At 36.8% G+C, this 21959-nt stretch overlaps 1 protein-coding gene across 8 annotated transcripts in view; it reads left to right on the forward strand.

Moving 5' to 3' along the window:
* The window catches only part of NBEAL1 (neurobeachin like 1), a 91022-nt gene that overhangs the window by 60919 nt on the left and 8144 nt on the right, over positions 1-21959 (forward strand). For 7 of the 8 annotated variants that reach the window (XM_069781627.1, XM_069781628.1, XM_069781630.1 and 4 more), the window contains 24 exons: positions 114-242; positions 899-1204; positions 1310-1459; positions 2419-2576; positions 3281-3405; positions 4279-4405; positions 5547-5695; positions 6579-6712; positions 7639-7740; positions 8959-9054; positions 9163-9287; positions 10368-10508; positions 10604-10734; positions 11972-12081; positions 12659-12776; positions 13482-13579; positions 13875-13991; positions 14502-14591; positions 15777-15886; positions 16484-16656; positions 17114-17208; positions 19170-19286; positions 19961-20122; positions 21232-21380. In XM_069781627.1, the coding sequence (XP_069637728.1) occupies positions 114-242; positions 899-1204; positions 1310-1459; positions 2419-2576; positions 3281-3405; positions 4279-4405; positions 5547-5695; positions 6579-6712; positions 7639-7740; positions 8959-9054; positions 9163-9287; positions 10368-10508; positions 10604-10734; positions 11972-12081; positions 12659-12776; positions 13482-13579; positions 13875-13991; positions 14502-14591; positions 15777-15886; positions 16484-16656; positions 17114-17208; positions 19170-19286; positions 19961-20122; positions 21232-21380 (3212 nt within the window). Of the gene's footprint in view, positions 1-113; positions 243-898; positions 1205-1309; positions 1460-2418; positions 2577-3280; positions 3406-4278; positions 4406-5546; positions 5696-6578; positions 6713-7638; positions 7741-8958; positions 9055-9162; positions 9288-10367; positions 10509-10603; positions 10735-11971; positions 12082-12658; positions 12777-13481; positions 13580-13874; positions 13992-14501; positions 14592-15776; positions 15887-16483; positions 16657-17113; positions 17209-19129; positions 19287-19960; positions 20123-21231; positions 21381-21959 lie in introns of those variants that run through there. The other variant, XR_011324360.1, reaches the window with a different exon arrangement.

Genomic DNA, 21959 nt, shown 5'->3' on the forward strand with positions numbered 1-21959 from the left:
TAAGTTAGAAGTGTGAACTCAGCCACCTCTTCAGCTCTTTGAAATTATTGTGTCTCCAGCTGCAGTAACTGTTGTTAATTTTATTTCATGCAAATCTTCTGTTTTTACAATAGCTCTTGGAAGAGCTAGTGACTCTGATGGATAGCCTGTCAGTCTGGTACTCTGCTGGCCTAGAAGCAATCAGGCTTTCACAGGTGCAAGTCCAGTTGCTCCTTGGATTCATTGCACAAGATAACTTACAGGTTTGTTCCAAATTCCTGCAAGTGGTACTGTGTTTTAAGTGTATGTTCGATGTAACTGTTGTGGTTTACAGGGGAGCTGCTCAAACCAGTGAGCAGACTGATGGCAGTCCTTCATCCTTCTATAGGGAAGATGTTTTATTGGTTCTTACAATTTGCAAATTTACTTTAGAGTCCTACCAATGTGCACCTTCTGAGCATGAGAAAGAGGTAGAGGGCAAGCTGTTTGAAGATGGGACTATGTAGGCACTAGTGGCAGTAAGATAGTGATTCTGATAATGATTTTTCGTTTCTACCATAAAATACACTTATTAGCAGTTTCAGGTTTACATACATTAAGTGCACATGAACCTGGACTGTTCTGCAAATCAACATCTGGAACAAAGTTAGCAGAGCTGTGCCTGGAATATGAGCCCTTCAGTAAAGCCAGGATCCTTAGTATAGGTATGTGATTGTCTTAATGCAGCTGTTTGACTTTGGGGTTGTAGCTGACTCAGGTTTGGTCATCACAGGATAAGTGATTAGTGCCCATGTTTGATGCTGTGTGCCTTCAGGCTACCTTGGATGCAGCCAGAATATGTACATACTCCTGTGCTAAAAAGATAGGTGCTCAAAATTACTATTTTGAGGATTGCATTAATTTTTTGTTGTTTGTGTAGGTCTGTGCTATGGCAGCAGCCAAACTAAACACACTCCTTCAGACCAAAGTAATTGAGAGCCAGCCTGAAGCATGCTACCTCTTGGGGAAGCTGGAAGGCATCTTGAGTAAATCAATTGAAGAGAAGACAGAAACTTACTCATTTTTGATTCCCCTTGTTCGGACATTGGTATCCAAGATTTATGAACTTCTCTTCATGAACCTGCATCTCCCTTCATTGCCTCCCACCAATGGCAGCCCATCTTTCTTTGAGGACTTTCAAGAATACTGCAGCTCTGATGAGTGGCAAATTTATATTGACAAATATGTAAGTAGTAGATTCTTCTTGTATAATTTTCCTTCTCTTTTTAGCCGTGAAAGCAGAGGAACTCATTCAGAAATGACATTGTGCTTTTTGTTTTGGTGGAACCAGATTATTCCAAATATGAAGCAATATGAAGAGAATTCATTCAGACATGATCATGAGCAGATGGCACTTTATTGGAAAGATTGTTATGAAGCATTTATGGTGAACATGCATAGGCGAGACCGGGAGAGAGGAGAAAGTAAGCTTAAATTTCAGGTAAGGTTTTGAGTGAGTGCAAGTTTCTCTTAGAAGAGCTATCTCAAGAGTTGCCTTCTAAAAGATGGAGAAACTGAAATCCAGGATGATCCAATTCAAGTGCTTGCAGGCAGGTTGATTGTTTTAATGTTTTATGGGTGGTGTGACTATATACACTTGTAGGATATGCTTTTTAATTCTATTCTTTCTATTTAAGAGTTTATCTGTAAACAGTTATTTCAGGACAGCAGGCCTTCCTCATAATACAGCAACCTAGGGTTATGCTCAGCTATAAGCTGCTTTTTCTTTTACTCTGATTTATGTTTTGAATTATTAAAACCTCTTCTCCATTATGAAATGAGTCAGTGTGGTTTGATTTTTGTTTGATAGGTTTTTTTAACCCTACTTCAATATAGTGAAAATATTTGAAACAGTGAACAGTTCCTATTTAATGTGTGGAGAAATTGTTTCTGAACTGACCTTTCTGTTTAAGGTCCAGACTCAGTTTAAGCGTTAGAATTAACTGGTAATCGCAGCAAATATAGCTAAGTTACATTTCTCTTGTTTTCCCTTTGTCTTCTGAATAAGGATCCTTGTAGTAAGTCTTTTTTATTCAAGTAGCTAAAGGAAGAATACAATAAGTCACATTATAGAATACCAGAATCTAAAGAAAAATCCTACCTATTATAATGGGATTTCCATTGCTGACTACTTTTCTGATGATGAAAAATTGCTTTCATATGGATTCAGCACTGATAATGCTTTCTTCACATCTTTAAGGTGAAGTTTGGCGCCATTTCTTCCAGTACTGAGCTTTTAAAAAATTCTCTTATAAGCATTACCTTAAATTTTCAGAAGTTTTTACTGCTAAACTTTTTTTGTTCCTTCTTAATTTATGAGAATTCTTGCAAGCTACAAAACTGTGTTTTCAAAGGTCAGAGTTATATTAGTGCTAGATTTTTTTTTTAATGTTCTTTCAGGAGCATTTTGTGGAACCATTCAGCAGAAAGGCTCGGCAAGAAAATCTGCGGTACAACAGTATGCTAAAGCAACTTAATAGTCAACACACAGCTACCCTGAGACAGTGGAAAGCAGCCCAGCTTTACTTGCTCTCTGAACGTGGTCCTTGGTCTGAAATGTAAGAGTGAAGTTTTTAAATCAAACCGTATATGATACTTAAAAGGAATTTGCTCACATGACTGACTGTTTCACATGGTTAGAACCTTGTCAAATTGACTCTGGTAACTGTTCTTGAGATGTGAAGTTAATATTGAGTGCATCTTTTGTAATGTTTTCTGCATTTAATTATCAAAATGCAGAGTTTGAAGTATAATGCTGAGCTGGTTACCTGGATATTAGATTTTCTTGCCAAGTGACAAATAAAAATTAGTTATCAATGAAGTGATTGCAAAAGCTTTTTGCAAGATCCTATGGATTGGTTCTGTTGGAAAAGAGAGAATAGAATAGACTTGTCAGTAAAGACATTGAGTTTTTATGCATGAAGCTGATTTCAATTTAAAAGAATACATTTTGCCTCTCAGCTTTTGGGGAAGTTCTGGATGAAGGTTTTTTTTTTTTTTGGTCTTTTAATTGTCATTAACTGAAAGTGTAAACAATTTGATGTATTTCAGTAGAAAATAAATAATGTTTACAAAGTGGTTTAGGATGATTAGAGCTGCAATATGAAATTTAGAATGAAAATCCAGTTTATTGCTTTTATGCTTTAAAATGTTCAGGTGGATGACCAGTATTTTTCTAAATATGTGCTCTTTTGTAACCAGTTCATTCACGTAGGTCTTTACCTTCTTTTGACTGTTTTTATGAATATTCTTGTTTTCCTAGGAAACAGCATCCTATTCACTGGAAACTTTCAAATGTGGAAAATTTTTCACGTATGAGACTAAAACTAGTGCAGAATTACAACTTCAACTCTCATCAGGATGCTAGTGACCTGAGAGATAATTTAGGTGAATTTGTATTTGTATTTCACTTGGGATTCTTCAGTCTTTAGTGAAGAAAGATACACACTGTACTCTTTGTATTGAAGAATCAGTGTATGATAGATACTTAAATCTTGATTTTTCATTTCCGCTATAGTAAAATGTATAACATGAGTGGTGCTTTGACCTGAAACAGCATCTTCCTACTGAGTAGAATACATTTGCCTTTCTTCATTGAAATGTGTATTTTTTTGAAAAAAAAAAAAAAAAAAAAAAAAAAATTAAAGAACTCCTTTGTTTTAAAATAGGCAGTCACATAGCTTTCTTCCGTAAGATTATTTTTTCAAGAAAAGGAAACAATGAGATCAGAGTAAGCAGAGAGTATTTGTTTAAAACTTGTTAGAGCTTATGGTTAAAATATGTAGATATGAAGCACTGTCTTTCAGAAGTGTGCCAAACAGCTGAGTTGGTGGTATAAACTGTTTTTTAAATTAGGTGTACTGGATATCAAGACTCAAACCAAAAAAATAACACTCCTATAAACCCAAGTAAGCAAAAAACCAAATGCAGTGTATTTCCATGAAATCTGGAATCACTTTAACAGTGTCTCGGCAGAACACTGCAAAATATTTTATTGGAAGCGTCCACATCAGAATTCAGTATAAAATTTTCTAAAGTGTTTATGTCTTCCCTTTATACTGTTATGATTTGACATGTATTTCAGTGTAGTTCAGGGAGTATTATTAGTCTTGTGCTTGCCTCCAAAAGTATTTAAGAAGTCTGGTTGCGTATTACTCAGTTAAAACCAACATTCAACAGTAGGAGATGCACTCAGTAGTTTAGCTTCCCAAAAGTGTTGTAGCAAAAAATTTTCTGAGCTGAAATCTCTATTTATGATAGGTGTGCACCAGACGCAGCCCTCTAGTGAGTCTCTGCTTCTGGAGGTGGTGAAGCAGGTGAAAGTGAGTGACTTGGAAGATGATGTTCTAGAACTACCAGAAGAAGACACAGCAGCCAGTTCCAACTTGTAAGTACAACAGAATAGAACAGTTGAAATTTGTTTCTGTGCTAGGAATAAGGAGTGATAAAACAACTTCAGGAGTTGATTAGAATACAAAGCTTCCTTCTTTCTTTGTCTGGCCTTAACAATCCAATCCGGGGCTTTGTAGTAGTTCTGAACAGCAGAAAAGTTGCTGTTGCATTTATCATTGTCAACAAAGAGACGTAAAGACCCCTAGGGAAAAGAAGGCAGAGCAGATGTTTGTGAGGATTCATTAGTGTTTCACTGCTCACAGTTGGTCTGAAGCTGAAGCTACAGAATTGTTGAGGCTTTTCTACTACATACATTGGCTATAATTCTCAAGAGGCAGTCTGCCCTGTAAGGGCATAGGCCAGACTGGAACTGGCTCTTGTCCATAGGTGCCAGGGCAATTCCCTATACCATCAGCTGCATAGCACGGATGTTTGCTTGGTTGGCATTAATCTGCTAGAGAGTCCCCTGGGTTTGAGAGCATTCCAGAGAGAAGGCCTGCTGTGCTTTTTCCATGTCTCTTGTATGACTTTAAAAAAAAAAAAAAAAAAGTGGGAGTGGCAGGACAGGGGGAGATAGCAAATGCTTCACTCTATTAACTGGACATGAGATGTTCTGCGTGCACCTATGCGTGTCCGTGCTGTTGAAGTGCACTAGAGATGTGGCACTTCTTTGAGTGATACTGATGCATTTTCTTGTACCTTGAAGGTTATTAAATGCTTGATTATGATGTGTCATATCTATCAACTTCTGAGCAACCATTACTTCAAATACTTCTGAAGATAAATTTAGTGACATGAACCAGGACTCAGCTCTGCTCTGGGCCAGAGAATTTAAGCACCTAGCAATTAAGGAAGAAAGGGGAGTGCAGCATCATGTTTTTATACTTCAAGTGAGGTCAAGTCCATTGTGCCAGAGACTGAAATATTAAGCCTGAAGAGTGATGCTATGAAATGATGTTTGGGAGTCTAGTCTGAAACATCCAAGACTGCTGATGGAAGTAGCTTCATATAATCATTTATGTTGTGCTTTTAATGCCATTCAGATTTGATTCCTTTTTCTGAACTATACTCTTATCAAGAACCTAAGCAACTGTATAATCTACCCAACCCCATAACACTTAGTGGTATTTTTGTAGGGATGAGAAGGATGAGCAAAGCCAGAAAGAAAAGCTAATATTGTCTGAAGATTGTGAACTTATTACAGTAATTGATGTGATACCTGGCAGGCTGGAGATCACTACCCAGCACATCTATTTCTTTGATGGCAGCATTGAAAAAGAGGAAGGTGAGCATGATCAGTATCTCTTTCTTTTCGGTGCAGTTCAGCATTCTGTTTTCAGTAAACTGAGTTTGATTTTTTTTTTTTTTTTTTTTTTTTGAGAATGACTGTCAAACTAATTGTGAAGAGACAAGTTGCAGATCTTTACTTAAAATTAATATTGTACTTTGTGGTCAGTGGCTCGCTGATCCCTTCAGAATCAAGAATCAGGAACTGTACTTGCTGAGCTGTTAAATTGATTCACTGTTCTTAGTATTTCTTAAAAAAATGAACTTGCTAAAAAATTAATTAAGTTTGCTGACTAAAAAAAAGTCATTACCTCTAATTTGCTGCTGAAATGGCACCTCCCTGACAAATAACATTTCACTCGTACATTGATTAAAAAGTATTAGTAAGTAATGATTAAAAAGTAGTAGTATGTAAACATTAATCATCTATATTAATTTAGTGAACTTCAATAAAATATGCACAGTTGAGTATGAAAACAGTGAACTGAAATGTTTGACGAATAATGGTAAAATTTTGAAAAACAGTATATCAAGAAGTTGGCCTTTGGGAATTCTAAACATAAACAGGCTCAAATAGAAGCTTTTAAGAAAGCAAAGGGGTTTGGTTCATATTTTTTGTCAGCAGAATACGTTTATAATATGTTCTTGATCAAAAAGCAAAACCAAATTCTACACTCCATCAGATGTTTCCTGCTGCCTCTTTCTTTCAGCAGAACAATAGCTGAAGTTAATTATATTTTCCTAGCAAAATGTTTAATCAAGCCACATAAAAAGTTTGCCTTTCCTAGGAATAACTCTGGGGTGATTGGAAATGATACTGCATTACATCTATATGAAGTTTTTTATATATTCCAAGTCAATAATCAAAGCGCTCTCCCTAGGGGTAGGTTTTGATTTCAAATGGCACCTTTCTCAAATTCGAGAGATACATTTGCGTCGGTACAACCTGAGGAGGTCAGCTTTGGAGATCTTCCTTACAGATCAAACCAACTATTTCCTCAACTTCAATAAGGAGGTATGGATTTCCCAAATTTCCTTGATTCATGAAATTAGCACAAGTGTTTAGTTCACTGATTGCGTCTAACCTGAGCCTGGCGTCTTTCGTAATACTGTAACACTAGTAGTAAAAGGTTTGCTAGATATAACCATTATGGGAAAGTAGACTGCAGTCTGTGAAAACCTCAGTCTGGTATCTAGAAACTGATTAATTGTGAAAAGATGGATAAAACAAGATTCTTCTTTTTCCTGTCTCTCTCTGTTATGATACAGGACAATTATTCAACTAAAATTACATCAGTAGTAATCTAAATATCTTGAAGCCCACACATCTTTTTAAATATTCTGAGCAAATTAATTACAAAGTAAAGTAGACTTTCCATTTTACCACAACATTGGATGGAAATCATTGCTATTTCTATATTTCATGGTTTAGGATTAGTGAATTCTATCCCCACTCCCCCTCCACTCCCCCCACCCCGGATAATGTCAGTGATCCGTTGTATGTGGGACTAGCATAAATATCAGAATTTAGGGTGAGTTACATACTAGTATGTCAGTTTATGAATAGCTCCTATAAAATGTTGCGTGTTTGGTTTTTTTTTTTTCCAAGTAAATAAATCTTTGCAGTAGTTTTTAGGGAAAATATTGGTGTAATTTTATGTGAACAGCAGCAGTATTTCCTAGAGGACTTCTGTGGCAATAACGATTTTCTGTAGCATCTACACACACACAAATCAATTCATAATATATCTTGCCTTTATATCCTGTAACTGAAGGATGTCATGTCCATCCATGTCTAAACACTTTATGCAGCAAGAGATAGAAGTGTTTAAAAGTGTAAATGTGTTCCTTTTATTTGACATCTTAATTAGCAGAGAAGTTGTTTACTTGTCAGCTTCAATCTCCAGAATAATTTTTTTTTATTAATGCTGTTTTCAACAGGTACGAAACAAAGTATATAGTCGAATATTGTCACTGCGTTCTCCAAATATTTCTGGGACCAGATCTCCACAGGAACTTTTTAAAGCTTCAGGTTTGATGCAGGTATGAGACTTCAGCATAAATGGCCTAGAGCATTCCTCTGCTTCTTGAAGGAGTCCTGGAAGGTCCTGGACTACTGCTTTTACTTTTTTTTCCCCCCAGTGTTTAGATGAAAACTGCCAAATTCTGTACCCTCAGTCTGGCCCCTGAACTTTCACATGCATATTTTTAGAATTGCTGTGTTTTGTGTTTACAGTCAGTGAGGTAAATGGATAGAGCCAGGCTCTGTTGATGTGATTATGACAAGTGTTCCAACAAGAATGGAAAACATGTAGCAGACTTGCTTCTGTTTTTAGTCCATGATCTTGAATGCACATTTTAGAACTTCTTTTACTACATGTGCAAATAACTTTCCCTGCTATCTTTTCATGATGGGGCTTTCAACAAAGCCCATGTGAAGATTAAGCAGGAAATATGGTCTTAAGGGAATTAGTAATATTGGTATAAAAGGAAAATGTCAAAATGCCTGTATTACCGTAAACATGGATAAATTTTAAATGTAGTAAACATGTTTTTATCTTCCATCTTTTTATGCCACAATTATTGTTTTCTCTGAGGGAGGAAGCTTTACAAATGACTTTTAAAATACCAGAAGTACATTGTTTTTTCTTTGTTTCCGTAATGATAAAAGCTATCATGTTGTATATTTACGTAGAGAAAATATTGTCTGTAATAAAATGTCTCTGTCACACTACAGACAGATACTGAGCCCTTCTGAACACAGCTCTGTCTGTCTTTGTTTTAAAATATAATAGTGGAGCAAAGGCACAAGGACTATGTTAGTTTACAAATACCTGTACCGTTAACCAATGGGAGAACAATTTATAAATAAATTTTGACCTTAGAACTCTAGTGGCTTTCAAAGTTCTGTTCCCATTTTTCTCAGTACCTGTTTACCTGCCACCTTTTGTTTCTTTCGTTTCTGTTTTTCTTCTCCTTTTTTATTCTGAGGCTGCTAGTTGTCTGCTGCCCTGTATTTAAAATGGTACTGGCATCAATCAGGGACATGATTTCAATGAAACATAGGTAGCGCAGTCACTGAGTCAAATGGAAAATAAACTTCATTAGGAGATATTCAGTTTGGACTTTCATACCATTCTTATACTCTTCCACTTGCCATTACTATTCTCTGGCAGATAAATACTGACAAGACATGTAATTAGCAATAGTGGTATCTCTGATATAGTGACTTCCACTGTATCTTTTTTTTCTGTCCTTCAGAAATGGGTGAACAGAGAAATATCCAACTTTGACTACCTTATTCAGCTGAACACGATGGCAGGACGAACTTACAATGACCTTGCGCAATATCCTGTGGTAATTTAAAAAATTAATTTTAAAATTTTTGCCAAAGGTATGTATTTTTTCTATTTTGAAAGATGGATTTTTTTATCTCCATTTGACTTTTTTTTTTTCTTTTTTTAGTTCCCCTGGATTTTACGAGATTATACTTCAGAAGAACTGGACCTGAATAATCCTGCAGTCTTTAGGGATCTGTCCAAACCCATAGGGGTAGTAAATGAAAAGAATGCTAAGGCTGTGAAAGAAAAGTATGTATTTTAACACTCAGTTATATTTCTCTGTCTTTTCTGAGCCACCAGGCTAAATAACACATTTTAAAAATGAAGTTGTGACAGTGAAATTTTTAAAAGCTAGTTTTATAACATCACAGACGCATTTACATCAAATCAAGGTTGTTGATTTATTGTTCCTGCTGCATTCAGATTAGTTGGCTTATATGGCACTGAAAGGACAAAACTTACTGTTGTAAATTTTCAATTGTTTCTCAGATGTGGAGATAAAAAACTGAAAGCCTGTAGAAACACTTAATTTAATGGCCCAGCAGCTTGAAGAGACATACTGTGTCCCATGTCTGCTTCCAGATAAGGAGTGTGAAATCATACTGATCAGTTGAGCTGCCTGTGCTGAGAGGTAGCATTGATCCTAAATCTATGCTTCTTGCTCTTTTTTTCAAGCATCATTTATTATCTTTGAAATAAAATATAACTCAGTGACTTCTAGCAACTCCTCTGTAGGTAGGAATGACAAGTACTTACACCCACGCATCGGTGTAGCGATCCTTCCTTTTTTGCTGATGTGGGGAGTGTGCTGTCATACCAGATTACACTCATCAAGCATCTTCCAAAACCAGCTTTCTTCTGAAAAATTGGAACATGGAGAATTTTCTTTGAAGGATTAGGCTCTATCCCTGACTATAATGAAATTGGTTCTCTAGCAGTGTGCTTAACTATAATTTCTCTTACTGGCCTTGTGACACTGAGGAATATATCAGCCAGATGGTGGTATAGTACTGTAGAGTGAGTTTGCCAGTAGAAAAGGAAATGGGCATGAGTGTTAAATAAATCTCTTTTCTGCATCCTGACATAGTCACACACATGCTCTTTTTTTTTTTTTTTTTTTTAAATCTTGCAGGAAGCTGTCACAAGTCCCTTCAATAATAAATATTCAGCTTAGTGATATGGAATCCTCATATTCAATAGAACTCAATGTATTTTTCTCTTACAGGTTGCTGTGATCGTTTCTTTTGAATTCTTGCCTCCAATAAATATAATCCACATGTGAATCAGCTGTAGTGCTCAGTTGTATTTATAAAGATTTATTTTTTTTAGATATGAGAATTTCGAGGATCCCCTTGGGATAATTGACAAATTTCACTATGGGACACATTACTCAAATGCTGCTGGTGTCATGCATTATCTCATTCGGGTAGAACCTTTCACAACACTTCATATCCAACTTCAAAGTGGCAGGTATGCAGTAAGCAAATAAGCAGCACTTTATTTTTCTTCCTTATCATTTTATTGAGGGAATGATCAAAGTCTAACCTGAGTTTTCTGATCCACAGATTCGACTGTGCTGACAGGCAGTTCCACTCTATTCCTGCTACCTGGCAGGCACTCATGGACAACCCCAATGATGTCAAGGAACTTATTCCAGAGTTCTTCTACTTCCCAGAGTTCCTGGAGAATCAAAATGGTGAACTGACTGCTCAGAATATTCTCATAGAAAACTGTTCTTCTATTGTTCAGAAAAGAATTGTTACAACCATTTGTGGATGTTGTGGAATACTTCTTATTTAAGCCTTATTGTGTGCTTGTAGAAGTTAATTTAATCATCATGCTGGCTTCAAACTGTTTAATGAAGACACCGGTTGTGTTAAGCAGCAGCCTAAACATTGTTTAAAATTCAGATTGGGGGCTTAAGGATGGCTTAAAATAGCGTTGTTTACCTAATGCAAAATATCAGAGATGCTCATTTGAAAGTTTGAAAAAGTTAGCAATAGTTAATACTGATTAAATAGTTAGCAAAAGTTGCTACAGATTAGTTAGTATTCTTTTAACTGGGTTCATTGGATGATAGAGTTTGGACATCTTCAAACATGCGAGGTCTATTTGTTCTAGGCAACCAGCCTATTTTCTGCTTGTTACTGTTACCTTCCAATGCAGTGCTAAGTCAGGTGATTTTAGAGCCATATAAGGTTTCAGTATGTATCAGAAGGGGAAAAAAAAAAAAAAAGCTGTTTTACTCCTATGTAATGCTGATTGAAAAGACAACATCCTGCATTCTGATATGAGACTCCTAGCCATTTTTTAATTCACATATACTGCATAGAGAATTGTTTCTCTACCTATTAGACAATTTAAAAATGGATTTGTGTGTTTACTGCTAATTTAGTCTGCTAGCTACAATCTACTGGAATTCTAAGTTATAAAAACTGGAAACAGCCAAGTCATGCTTTCAAAAGTCATTTACGTGTTTAGAGTTGTTCTAATGAAAGCTAGTGGGATTTAAGACTTCTTGAAAGCCCTGATTCTATAATAATTTAAACCTATAGGTAACTTTGTTGTTATGAATAACCTCATTGAAATGTTTTGGACTCTTTATCCTGGTAAAAAAAAAAACAAACCAAACAAATGCAGATATGTTTACAGATAGGTGTGCAAATGATAATGCTGCTTTTAAGGTTGGGAATTCAGCTTCGAAGTCATTTAGGTGCTTTGGACAATTGTTATCCTGTATCATTTAACATTTTAAACATCCAGAGCAGAACTTAACCTCCTGTCAGTGGTACGGTTATTGGAGATTTAAATTAAGAATTTTTCAATATCCTTTCCTTGCACTGAGAAAAGAACACGTTTTAATCTTTATTAAGACATGAAGATATTTGAAATATTTTGTAGTAACTCTTGAAATTCTCCAAATTTTTCACTAGGTTTTAACTTAGGTCAGCTTCAAATATCCAAAGAGGTGGTAAATGATGTTGTTCTCCCCAAATGGGCCCACTCCCCAGAAGACTTCATTTATAAACACAGGAGGGCTCTGGTAAGATGATGTTTATATGTGTGAAGTAATGGTAAAGAAAGTACATCTACACATTGTCACTGTGGCTTAAGTGCAAAATACTGGGACTACATTCAAACTAGAGTTGTGGTTGCATTCGACATACAAGTACCTTTAGAACGTTCAGTTAAAACCACTGTGCATGTAGATAAAATGCTCAAAAGAAAAAAGAAAAGAGCCTGAAGATACCAATCATTTGGGAGTTTGCTGCCCTAAGAGATAAAATGCAGAATTAGGTGAGTTTAGGTGATAAGGCTTTCCTTGCTTTTTATAGATTATTCTGTATGGTACTAGGGAACTAGCAGCTTACCTTCCCTTGCACAGTTGCATTTCAATAGTCTAGGTGTGCTGCTTCGCTGTATTAATTTTCCCTCTTACCTGACAGTTACTGCCCTTGACGCACATGGATATTCTTAGGCTTCTGCCCTATACATTGGTATATACCTAGTTTGTAGATACTCTTAGTTTAGGATTTAAATCTCTTTCACAGAAAATAGTAAATACTTCAAGAAGGGAGCAGTACTTTTCTTATTCTTACAAGAACATTTTTTCCTTCTAGGAATCTGAGTATGTTTCTGCTCATCTTCATGAATGGATAGATTTGATTTTTGGCTACAAGCAGAGGGGACCAGCTGCAGTGGAGGCGCTCAATGTGTTCTATTATTGTACTTATGAAGGTACAAAGCAGTATGCTCTCTTGTCATTGTCATTGGACTTGCAGATTTTCAGTATTAGACAGAAAACACTTGATTTGTGAGCGTGCCATACAGTGGCATATGGTAAGGCAACAGAATTATAGATGAAATATGGCACCATAACTTATAATTTATCGTCAAATAACCAGAATATTTGATGCTTTGATTAGAAGTTGTGAACCCGAAATGTTAATAAAGTTTTTTTTAAAGGGGGTTCTCTTCCAGTTGCTTGTATTTTGTTTCTAAAAGTGCTTGGGGGTTTTTGTTTCTCATTTGCTTGCTTAAAAGCATTTGTGGAAAGAGGTTTCTTGTGGTTTAGGAGTCAAGGCAAGTTGCTTGAAAACAACAAGTATTGAAGACAAATGTTAGTCTGTTAATTCCAAAGGTGAATTTTGGGTGGTTTTCATGTACAACTTATTGCATGTGTGATGTATATTAAATTCATTTGATAAGACAAAAGCCTGCAATTCTTGCACTTACAGATACACTTAGAATTCCACGTGCAGAGTGGTGTTTTCAGATCGTATTTTACATGGAGACATTGTTTGGAGGTTTTTCTGGGGTAGAGGGTGATAATGCTGCAATTAATTTCAATTTTGCAACATTTGTTGACTGTATCAGTTCTCAATGAGTTGTTTGGATTATGTTCTTTTTCAATTTTTTCTACCCTTCATCATTGTGATCCAGGGGCTGTGGATTTGGATGCTTTAACAGATGAGAAAGAGAGGAAAGCTTTAGAAGGGATGATAAACAATTTTGGACAAACTCCCTGTCAACTGTTAAAGGTAATGTTTTTTGTTCCATCTCAATCAGACCTTTGTGGTTAAATCCAACTGCATTACAAAGGACTTCAGAAAAAATGAAAAGATAATGGTTTGTAATTTTAGGAATGTTAAGTCTTTGCCACTTTACCCTTTGTAAAGGTCACACTGGTGGAAAATTAGCAAACCATTTTCAAAGTAAGTTTACTTTAAGAAGGGAAATTAGGTGCTTAAGAGTCTGTTTTCCCATTGACTGCCAATAAAATTCTGAGTTGATAAATTAATCCAATTTGATGTTCCCTCCAATATTGTCTCCTAGGAGCCCCATCCACAAAGGCTGTCAGCAGAAGAGGTAGTGCAAAGACTAACTAAAAGTGATACCTCTACTCTGAATCTCTTCCAACACCTCACTGAACTGAAGTCATTCTTCATAGAGGTAGATATGTTACTTGAAATTGTTTAAAGTCTAATCTGAAACTGCTCATTTACTTGTAACAGAAGGTCACAACCTAGATGAAAATAAACTCGCTTCCTATTTAAAGAAAATATTTTAAAATGCAATGTGTATAAAATGAGCTCTGTCTTTTTAGTTAGCTTTGTAGAGGTTGAATCCCATAAATTTGTATCTGCTGGCCACTTGTGTGGGTCTTGTTTGAGTATTAAGTTATCTACCACACCAAGAAAGCTAAGAACATCACTGGTGGTATCTGAGAACTCACTGAACTTGGTAGCTAAACTCACTGATTCAGGACAGAGTCAGGGTTTCATTTATGGTCTTTGTAACAGAGCATACCTGTGTGAACCGAGTATGTGTGTACCAGTGCCTTAGAGTACTGTACAGGTTTGACATTGATTCCAGAGGCTTTGGGTCTTACTCTTTACAGTTTCTAGATTTGTCCTGTAGCTCTTGGATATAATCAGACCCAAATCATGTCCTTTCTCTTAGGGAATCAGTGACGGTGTGCCCATCGTGAAAGCTGTTGTCCCCAGGAATCAGTCACGTTCCTTTATTTCTCAGGGAAGCCCAGAGATCTTGGTGAGTTGCATGTGTCAATAATGTTCTTAGACTGCAGACAGTCAAATAGGTGTATTTTTTTTTTTTTTCATACAGCTTCTAGAGAAACACTTCTTAACTTCTTGTTCAAATGTGTTCCTTTAACTTACAATGAATGTTAGCTATAAGTTAAATATTTGTCTTCTGTAGGGAAGCAAGGCTAATTTGTTGAATGGCATGTAAGAGCTGATGAGATGTGAGCATAAGTTGTAGTGAGGTGTATTGTAAGTTGCCCACTTGATCCACTTCCATGGCAGCAGTCAATTTCCTAATGCAATGCAGCCTAGCTTTAAAATGACAGGATTGAGTTATTAATGGCATCATGTTTGTCATTATTATCCAACCCATATATTAAACTATACCATATGTGGCATATACACACTCCAAAGGCCTGCACTGTTTCTAAAATTAACTTTTGCACTAATACAGGTGCTAGTACTATGGCAGATGGCCAAATGATGAAAGGAGGAAGTGGTTTTGTATTTACATCTGTATGTATGGTCTGCATACTGGCCCCTGTGCAATAACACTTACATTTTGCAGGACAGAATATTCTTTTCCAATGTTCCTAAGGTCAAACTTACTGTCCTGGCTTGATGTGGTACGTGCATATGTCATTTGGAATTTGGACACATCTAAAATTCTCATTGTGTTTTTTCTAAATATGTGACGAAAATAACCTTGAATATTTAGATTCCTGTCTTACTTTCTCAGAAATAGAACTAGTACCTTTTTAAAAAACTTCCTGTGTTAATATGTTAACTATTAATGATTACTATTTCAACGAAGAGAAGCAGCAGCTTAAACTAAATGACTGAATTGTAATTAAAGGTTTGAGGGGTTGGTTGGGTGGGTTTTTTTGTTTTTTGTCTCCTCCCCACACTCCCCCCATTCAACTTCTCTGACCTATCTAGAACATACACTGTTCTAACTTGGTAATATGTACTACATGTGGATTAACTCATCTGAGCTGATTTTTTTTTTTTTTTTTTTACTTTGTGGGGGGAGGGGCGTGTGTGCTTTTTTCTTTGTGGTAAATTCTAAAGAAGCCTATGCTGGATTTTATGCAACCTCCATTATCATCAAAGGCAAGCAGAAAATATATCTCTGGGTTTCACTGATTCTTTTTTTTTTAATTTATTTATTTTTCCTATCAAACTTTTTTAGGTAACGGCAAGTCTGAACTGCATTATTGGAACTCATGGTTGGCTACCTTATGATAAAAATATCTCCAACTATTTTACATTCATCAGAGATACCACAGTGACAAATCCCAAGTAAGCAAATGATGAGGAGAGGTGCAGATGAATGTATCTACAGTAATAAAATACAGTAATTGTTCAACAATCAGTGGGTTGTACTGTTTCCATTGGCCGAGTTTTCACCTAAGAATGCATCTTCTGATGTCTAGTAAAGAGTTACCTAAGTGGCATTTCAAGGTTCTTCATTCTTAGAGCTATGTCTAATTTTTTCTAATTATCAATCATAAAAACTTAACTTGGAATCTGAGATGGGCAGTCTTCATACTTCCTTACACTATAGTGCAGATGTACATGGTGGTTTTGTTTCTTTGGTTTTCAGAAGATTCCTTTTTTTCTTTAACGTTACAATACTTAGTAGGGACATAAGTTGTCCATACAGAATCAAATTGCATAAAAGACTGAAAAGTTCTAAGGTGAAATCTTCCTTCCACTTGCTGATGGCAGTGGGAGTTTTGTCATGGATATCAGGGGGCCAGAATTTCACCTATTATTTTTTTTAGATATAGCCTCTTCTACAGATGGAATTTCTTATTAATTTTGAAGGATATAGGAAGCGCAAAATACATTGCTTTGGACTAAGATTACTCTTACCTGCTCATCATTTGCCTACAGAACACAACGCAACATGAGTGGTCCTTTTGCACCAGGGCTGGAGATCACCTCTAAGTTGTTTGCAGTATCCCATGATGCAAAACTGCTATTTAGTGGAGGACACTGGGACAATAGCATCAGAGTGACATCTCTTACAAAAGGCAAGCTGATTGGACAGCACATCAGGCACATGGGTTAGTAACTCTTTATATTGTGAAATGAAAGGTTTTATGTAGTGTTCCTTGATGTTTGGTCTTTTTGGAAAGAATTATAGCCAGTGCACTTGGGCAGACAAGCATAGCAGTTATAAAGGAATGGCAGTGTAAGAACAGAAGAATACCTGAACTGTGATTTTATGTAAATACTTGAGCATGGCTTTTTAGTCATTCTAGTGATGGTTTAATGTAGTTTCAAAATAAGGCTTGACTGCTGTTTTTAGGTAGCAAAGCTGATTAAGTCAGGTTGGTACACCTGGCTGTACAATGACTTCATTGTTTAATACAGTCTCATCAGCCCTTATCACAGTGGAACATTTCATGCTGACTGCAAATCAGGATACATTGTTGACATATTGCGTGCACGTTGTCACTCTGTGGGAAATTAGTCTTAAATATCTATGTGATAACTTCCTGGTTTCTTTCCTTTATCTAGATATTGTGACCTGCTTGGCAATAGACTACTGTGGAATTCATTTGATTTCAGGCTCCAGAGATACTACCTGTATGATATGGCAAATAGTTCAGCAGGTAGGTTATTTAGGCATACTCTGAAAAGCAGTTGCTGAATGCTTTTTTGTGCTTCCGTGTTTTGCTATGATGGTTTATTGATTTCCTTTCTTTCAGATTTGTAGGGAAGATAGTCCACTAAAATTGATTAGCTTAGTAATTTTGTTACTCCCGTTGTCTTCTGTGTTTGAAATATTCACTATATACATTGGTTACTATATAGCTGAACCACACAGTATTTCAGAGGCAATCTTAAAGATTTCATAGATTACTTTCAGGATAGGCAAATATTATCCCCCATTGTATAGATGGAAGAGCAGAAGAAGAGAGACACTGCTTGAGACTACCGGAATTAGAACAATGTTTATAGTTGAGGATTTTTACATTTCTAGGCTGCTGTTCACTCCAGTAGTTGCATTATAACATTGTGTTTCCTCTGTGGGAAGCACTGATGACTGCACTAGGAGTTAGCAAAGACAACACTAGTCTGTTACCTGGATTTACGCTGGTGTTTTAGAATTTTTTAATATTGGTCTTGTGCTTTCACACAATGAAAGTGGTTGTGTGATGCATGTGTGTACTTGCACTCAATTTGTGAGGCCATTTCCATTGTTATGCATTTAAAATGTTCATTTCAGATTGCTGCGTTACAGATATATGAGTAGGATTAACTGCAGGGGGGAGCTGTCATGTTATGGACAGTACATTTGGTCAGGTCACCTTCTTATCATTAAACTAAAGTCAGCACATTAAACCAGTGAAGTGGTGCATAACTGCATGTGTTTTTGGGGAAGCTGTTTTTATGGTGAGAGTATTTACAATTCTTTCAAGAAGTACGTTGTACCAACGGTGTGTGGTCAAAAAGGTGAGACCTTAGTGCTCACAGCAGTATTTTTTTTGTCTCAAGCAACGATAAATGTTGGAAATTTTTTAGTGTATTTATCTTTTCAGTGTGAGTTAAATAAGTCATCCTCTGGAGATTATCTTTGTTTCTAATTGCTTTTTCTTAAGATTTTTAATGAATTTTTTTATTTAATGGATACCTAAATGATATTGTATGTATGGTAAATTCTTCTTGTGAGAGTTTTATCTTGGTCTTTACAAAGTGCCAGCAATGGACTGCATACTGTCACTTCCATTCTACTTGTCTGCTCTGCATTGTCACCTTCTTTCCCAGCTCTGCATTTTGACACTTGGTTCTGCATTCCTGCACGCTTCAGGCTTTCAGGGCTTGGTTGGCAGTCAAATTTCTATCACAGAAATGAGAAGAGAGTTCTCTGCAGAACTCTTTACTGTACCTTCTCTCTAAGCACAGGTCTTACCTTAGAACTGGTTTGAAAATAAGTCTGTATATGCTGACAGTACACTCGCTGGAACAAAAGTACTGAACAGTTTTGACACCCTGTAGTCATGTGGGAAAATTACTATTTTTAATGAGCATTATTGCAAGTTTTCCTTTGCATATGATACTACTGGTAGTTACTGAGAAGGATTATTTCCTTACTTTTTCTTAGAAAATGGAAGAGTTGCTGTAATATTAAACAAAATAGCTTTCAGCTTCTTTAAGCTTGGCTGTGAAGATAGTGCTTAATTCTAGGGTAAACTGTAAGAACTGAACAAGCCCAGATACACAGGTGAAGAAAAAGTGGGTGGATGGGTGGGTGAACAGCTCCTGTTAGGACTGTTGACTGTGGTCCTTGCACACCTGGACATTTGAAGGAACAGAAACAAGTCAACTAAGTAACTCTGTCTTTCACATCCACATTGTAACTGTATATTCATTCATTCTTGTGATTTCAGTAAATAGGGCTGCTGACATAAAAGGCAATAAATTGAAATTGGAATGGGTGAGTTATGCCTTTGGTTTTGGCCTATGTCAAATATACATCTTGCACAACTGATACTGAAGATACCAGAAATTTATTTTTTGTTTGTCCTTCAGCTGCAAGAGAATGTGTCATTGCACTTTTTGTTACTCTCAGGGAGGAGTGCCTGTAGGCCTGGCACCTAAGCCGTTACAGATCCTTTATGGGCATACTGATGAAGTTTCGAGTGTTAGCATCAGCACTGAACTGGATATGGCAGTGTCAGGATCCAAGGTAAGCATCCTCATACTTTTCCCTTCTTTGCCTCTTCTCTACTCAAACCATAGAGCATGTTTGAAGTTGATTAAGAATAATACAAAAAATGTGACTATTTCACGATTTTTTTTCTTCAGCCTTGAGCATCAAGAGGATATGTGCCACCTCCCTGTTGCCTGCTTAAATCAGGCTGTCTCAAACTGCTCTGCACAGCATAGGCCTCGGCTACCATGTTGTGTTATTCTGCACAGATGAGCTTTAACATGTGTGGACTTATGTGGGGATCTTAAGCTTCTCATAGAAACAGTTCTGTGACAGTTTCTTCCCTGCTTCCTTAACCTTGAAGGTTCTGTGCGGCTTACTCATGCTCTACCTTACTATACTGCACTGGCAGGCTGCTGAACTCTGACTCTGTACTGCACATAATGCCTACTCATAAATGTGACCTATGAAATGGCTGATTTGCTGCCTATCCATCCCCTTGTGCCCTGTTTGCATTTGTTTTTTCATATGCCTATAGTGTATGGCCTTGAGGGGAAGGCTTCGTGTAGAGTTTCTAATGCTCAGGAGTCTTGATCTCCAGTTAAGGATTTAAGTGCTTTAAAATACTCCCTCTGTATTTAAATATTCTTTCTGTGTGTTGCGGTAACTTACCTGCTGAGTAACAACTTACCTAAATTTGGTCACTGCAGGATGGGACCGTTATTGTCCGCACTATTCGGAAAGGTCAGTACGTGAGGACTTTGCGACCACCTTGTGAGAGTTCCCTCCTCCTGACTGTTCCAAATTTGGCTGTGTCCTGGGAAGGCCATATAGTTGTCCACACCAGCATAGAAGGAAAGACTACTCTTAAGGTACTTAGGTTCATGGAATACCTCTGTTTCTTTTGCTGAAGACTTTAATCATAAATGTATCTAACTTTAACCTTATTTCCTAAAGTAATGAGGCTTTTTGAGCATGCTGTGTCTGTTTCCTTATTTTTTTACATTTTGCTAGCCAATTTGAATGAAATTTGATTAAAAGATAAATCACAGATATACTGTGCTCCTGTAAGTTTCATGAAAATGTCCAGACACCTGCAGGGAAGATGCCCAAGCATGCACTATTGAATCTTCCTGGAGGAGCTGCTTTGAAATAGAAGACTAGGGAAAACAAGTTCCACTGTGCGCAGAAGCAGAGGCTTATAAGGGGAGCAGTAAGTTCTGGGTGCAAGATGCCTAGTGACTACACTGATGTTCCTTAGTTTTGGATTGGAGAGATAGCTATAACGTTCACAGTGTAGCTTATTCTGTCTCTTGAGTAGCTGTGTAGATGCTTTAATAAGGGTAGAGCTGTTATGTTTTCTATGAGCATGGGAAATTTCTTGGAAGACAAATTTATTGGATGTAGGCATGCTAGCTGCATTGGGAAGATGGGGAGAGAAGAGACCAAGATATTGTCAAGCTGGAAGAACTTAAGGTGGTCATGTTAGCTGTGTCTTTAATCGATCAAAAATTCATTGCCTTGTGCAGAAAATGCTTCTAGATCTAGCTCTGTGGAAATATACTTGTTTCCTTCTGCTTTTCAATTGGGGGTGGGCAGGAGGATGGCAGCAGGGCTGACGGTAAGAGTGCTCTCTTTCTTTCTTTTTCCTTATCAAAAACCCTTATAAAATAGGGACTTGTCCATTAAATCCATGGATGTTTCCAGAAAATTTGGAATTGATTAGATGGGTAGGTAAGATGTTACCATGTTATCAAGAAGTAACAAGGAATAACTTCAAAAATTTCCATACAGGACCTGGTATACATACACATTGCATATAGACTCGGTACTCTTGTGTCATTCAACAAGGCAACTGTTGTCAGCAATATTATCTGTGGGTTATTGCCCAAGTTAGCTCCTGTTAGTGAGCTAAAGATACAAATAATACACTCTTAATCCAGTCAGTCCTCTATGACAGTTTTATTTTTGATCTATTCAGGATAAGAATGCATTACATCTCTATTCTGTCAATGGAAAATACCTGTGTTCTGAGACTCTGAAGGAGGAAGTGTCAGATATATGTGTGACTGGCGAGTATATCGTGATGGGCAGCTTACAGGGATTTCTTTCCATACGGGATCTTTACAGGTAATGTACCACCATCAATAGTTTATTATTGAGATGCAAATATAAAGGCTTATTGAGAAGTGGCTGTGTAATGTGGACTTTGCTTGGTGCTTTAAGTGGTAGCCATTGCTTTTTTTCTGTGTTCCTGAAGAAACTATTTTAGGGGGAACTAAGACAGGGAGAAAAGAAAAATGAGAGGTTGTACCAGACCCCTTTTTCCCCAGGCATTTATCCCAATTATACACCTAGAACTGATAGAATTTAGAAAGAGCTGTGTCTGACATCTGCAAGCTGTGGTTGTTCCCATGTCTGATTAGTCATTGGCTCAGCAGTGACTGAGCAGTGACAAGCTCAGCAACTGCAAGATCAAGCCTCATGTAGTTCTGCACTGAGTTTTAAACTTCACTTACTGCTATGTTCTGTAGAGCTCCATTGCTCCTCAGAATGGGAGTGATCTCTGTCACTTAGGCAGTTGTGAGACTAATGTTACTGTTCTTCAGTGAAAATGTCTTAATTTACTGACTTAACCATCCATGCCTTATCTTGTTATTGGATCTCTATTCTGGGTTACAATTAGATTGTTCCTTAGGAGTTCACAAT

Source organism: Haliaeetus albicilla, chromosome 4 (genome assembly GCF_947461875.1).
Source record: "Haliaeetus albicilla chromosome 4, bHalAlb1.1, whole genome shotgun sequence".
Lineage (NCBI taxonomy): Eukaryota > Metazoa > Chordata > Aves > Accipitriformes > Accipitridae > Haliaeetus > Haliaeetus albicilla.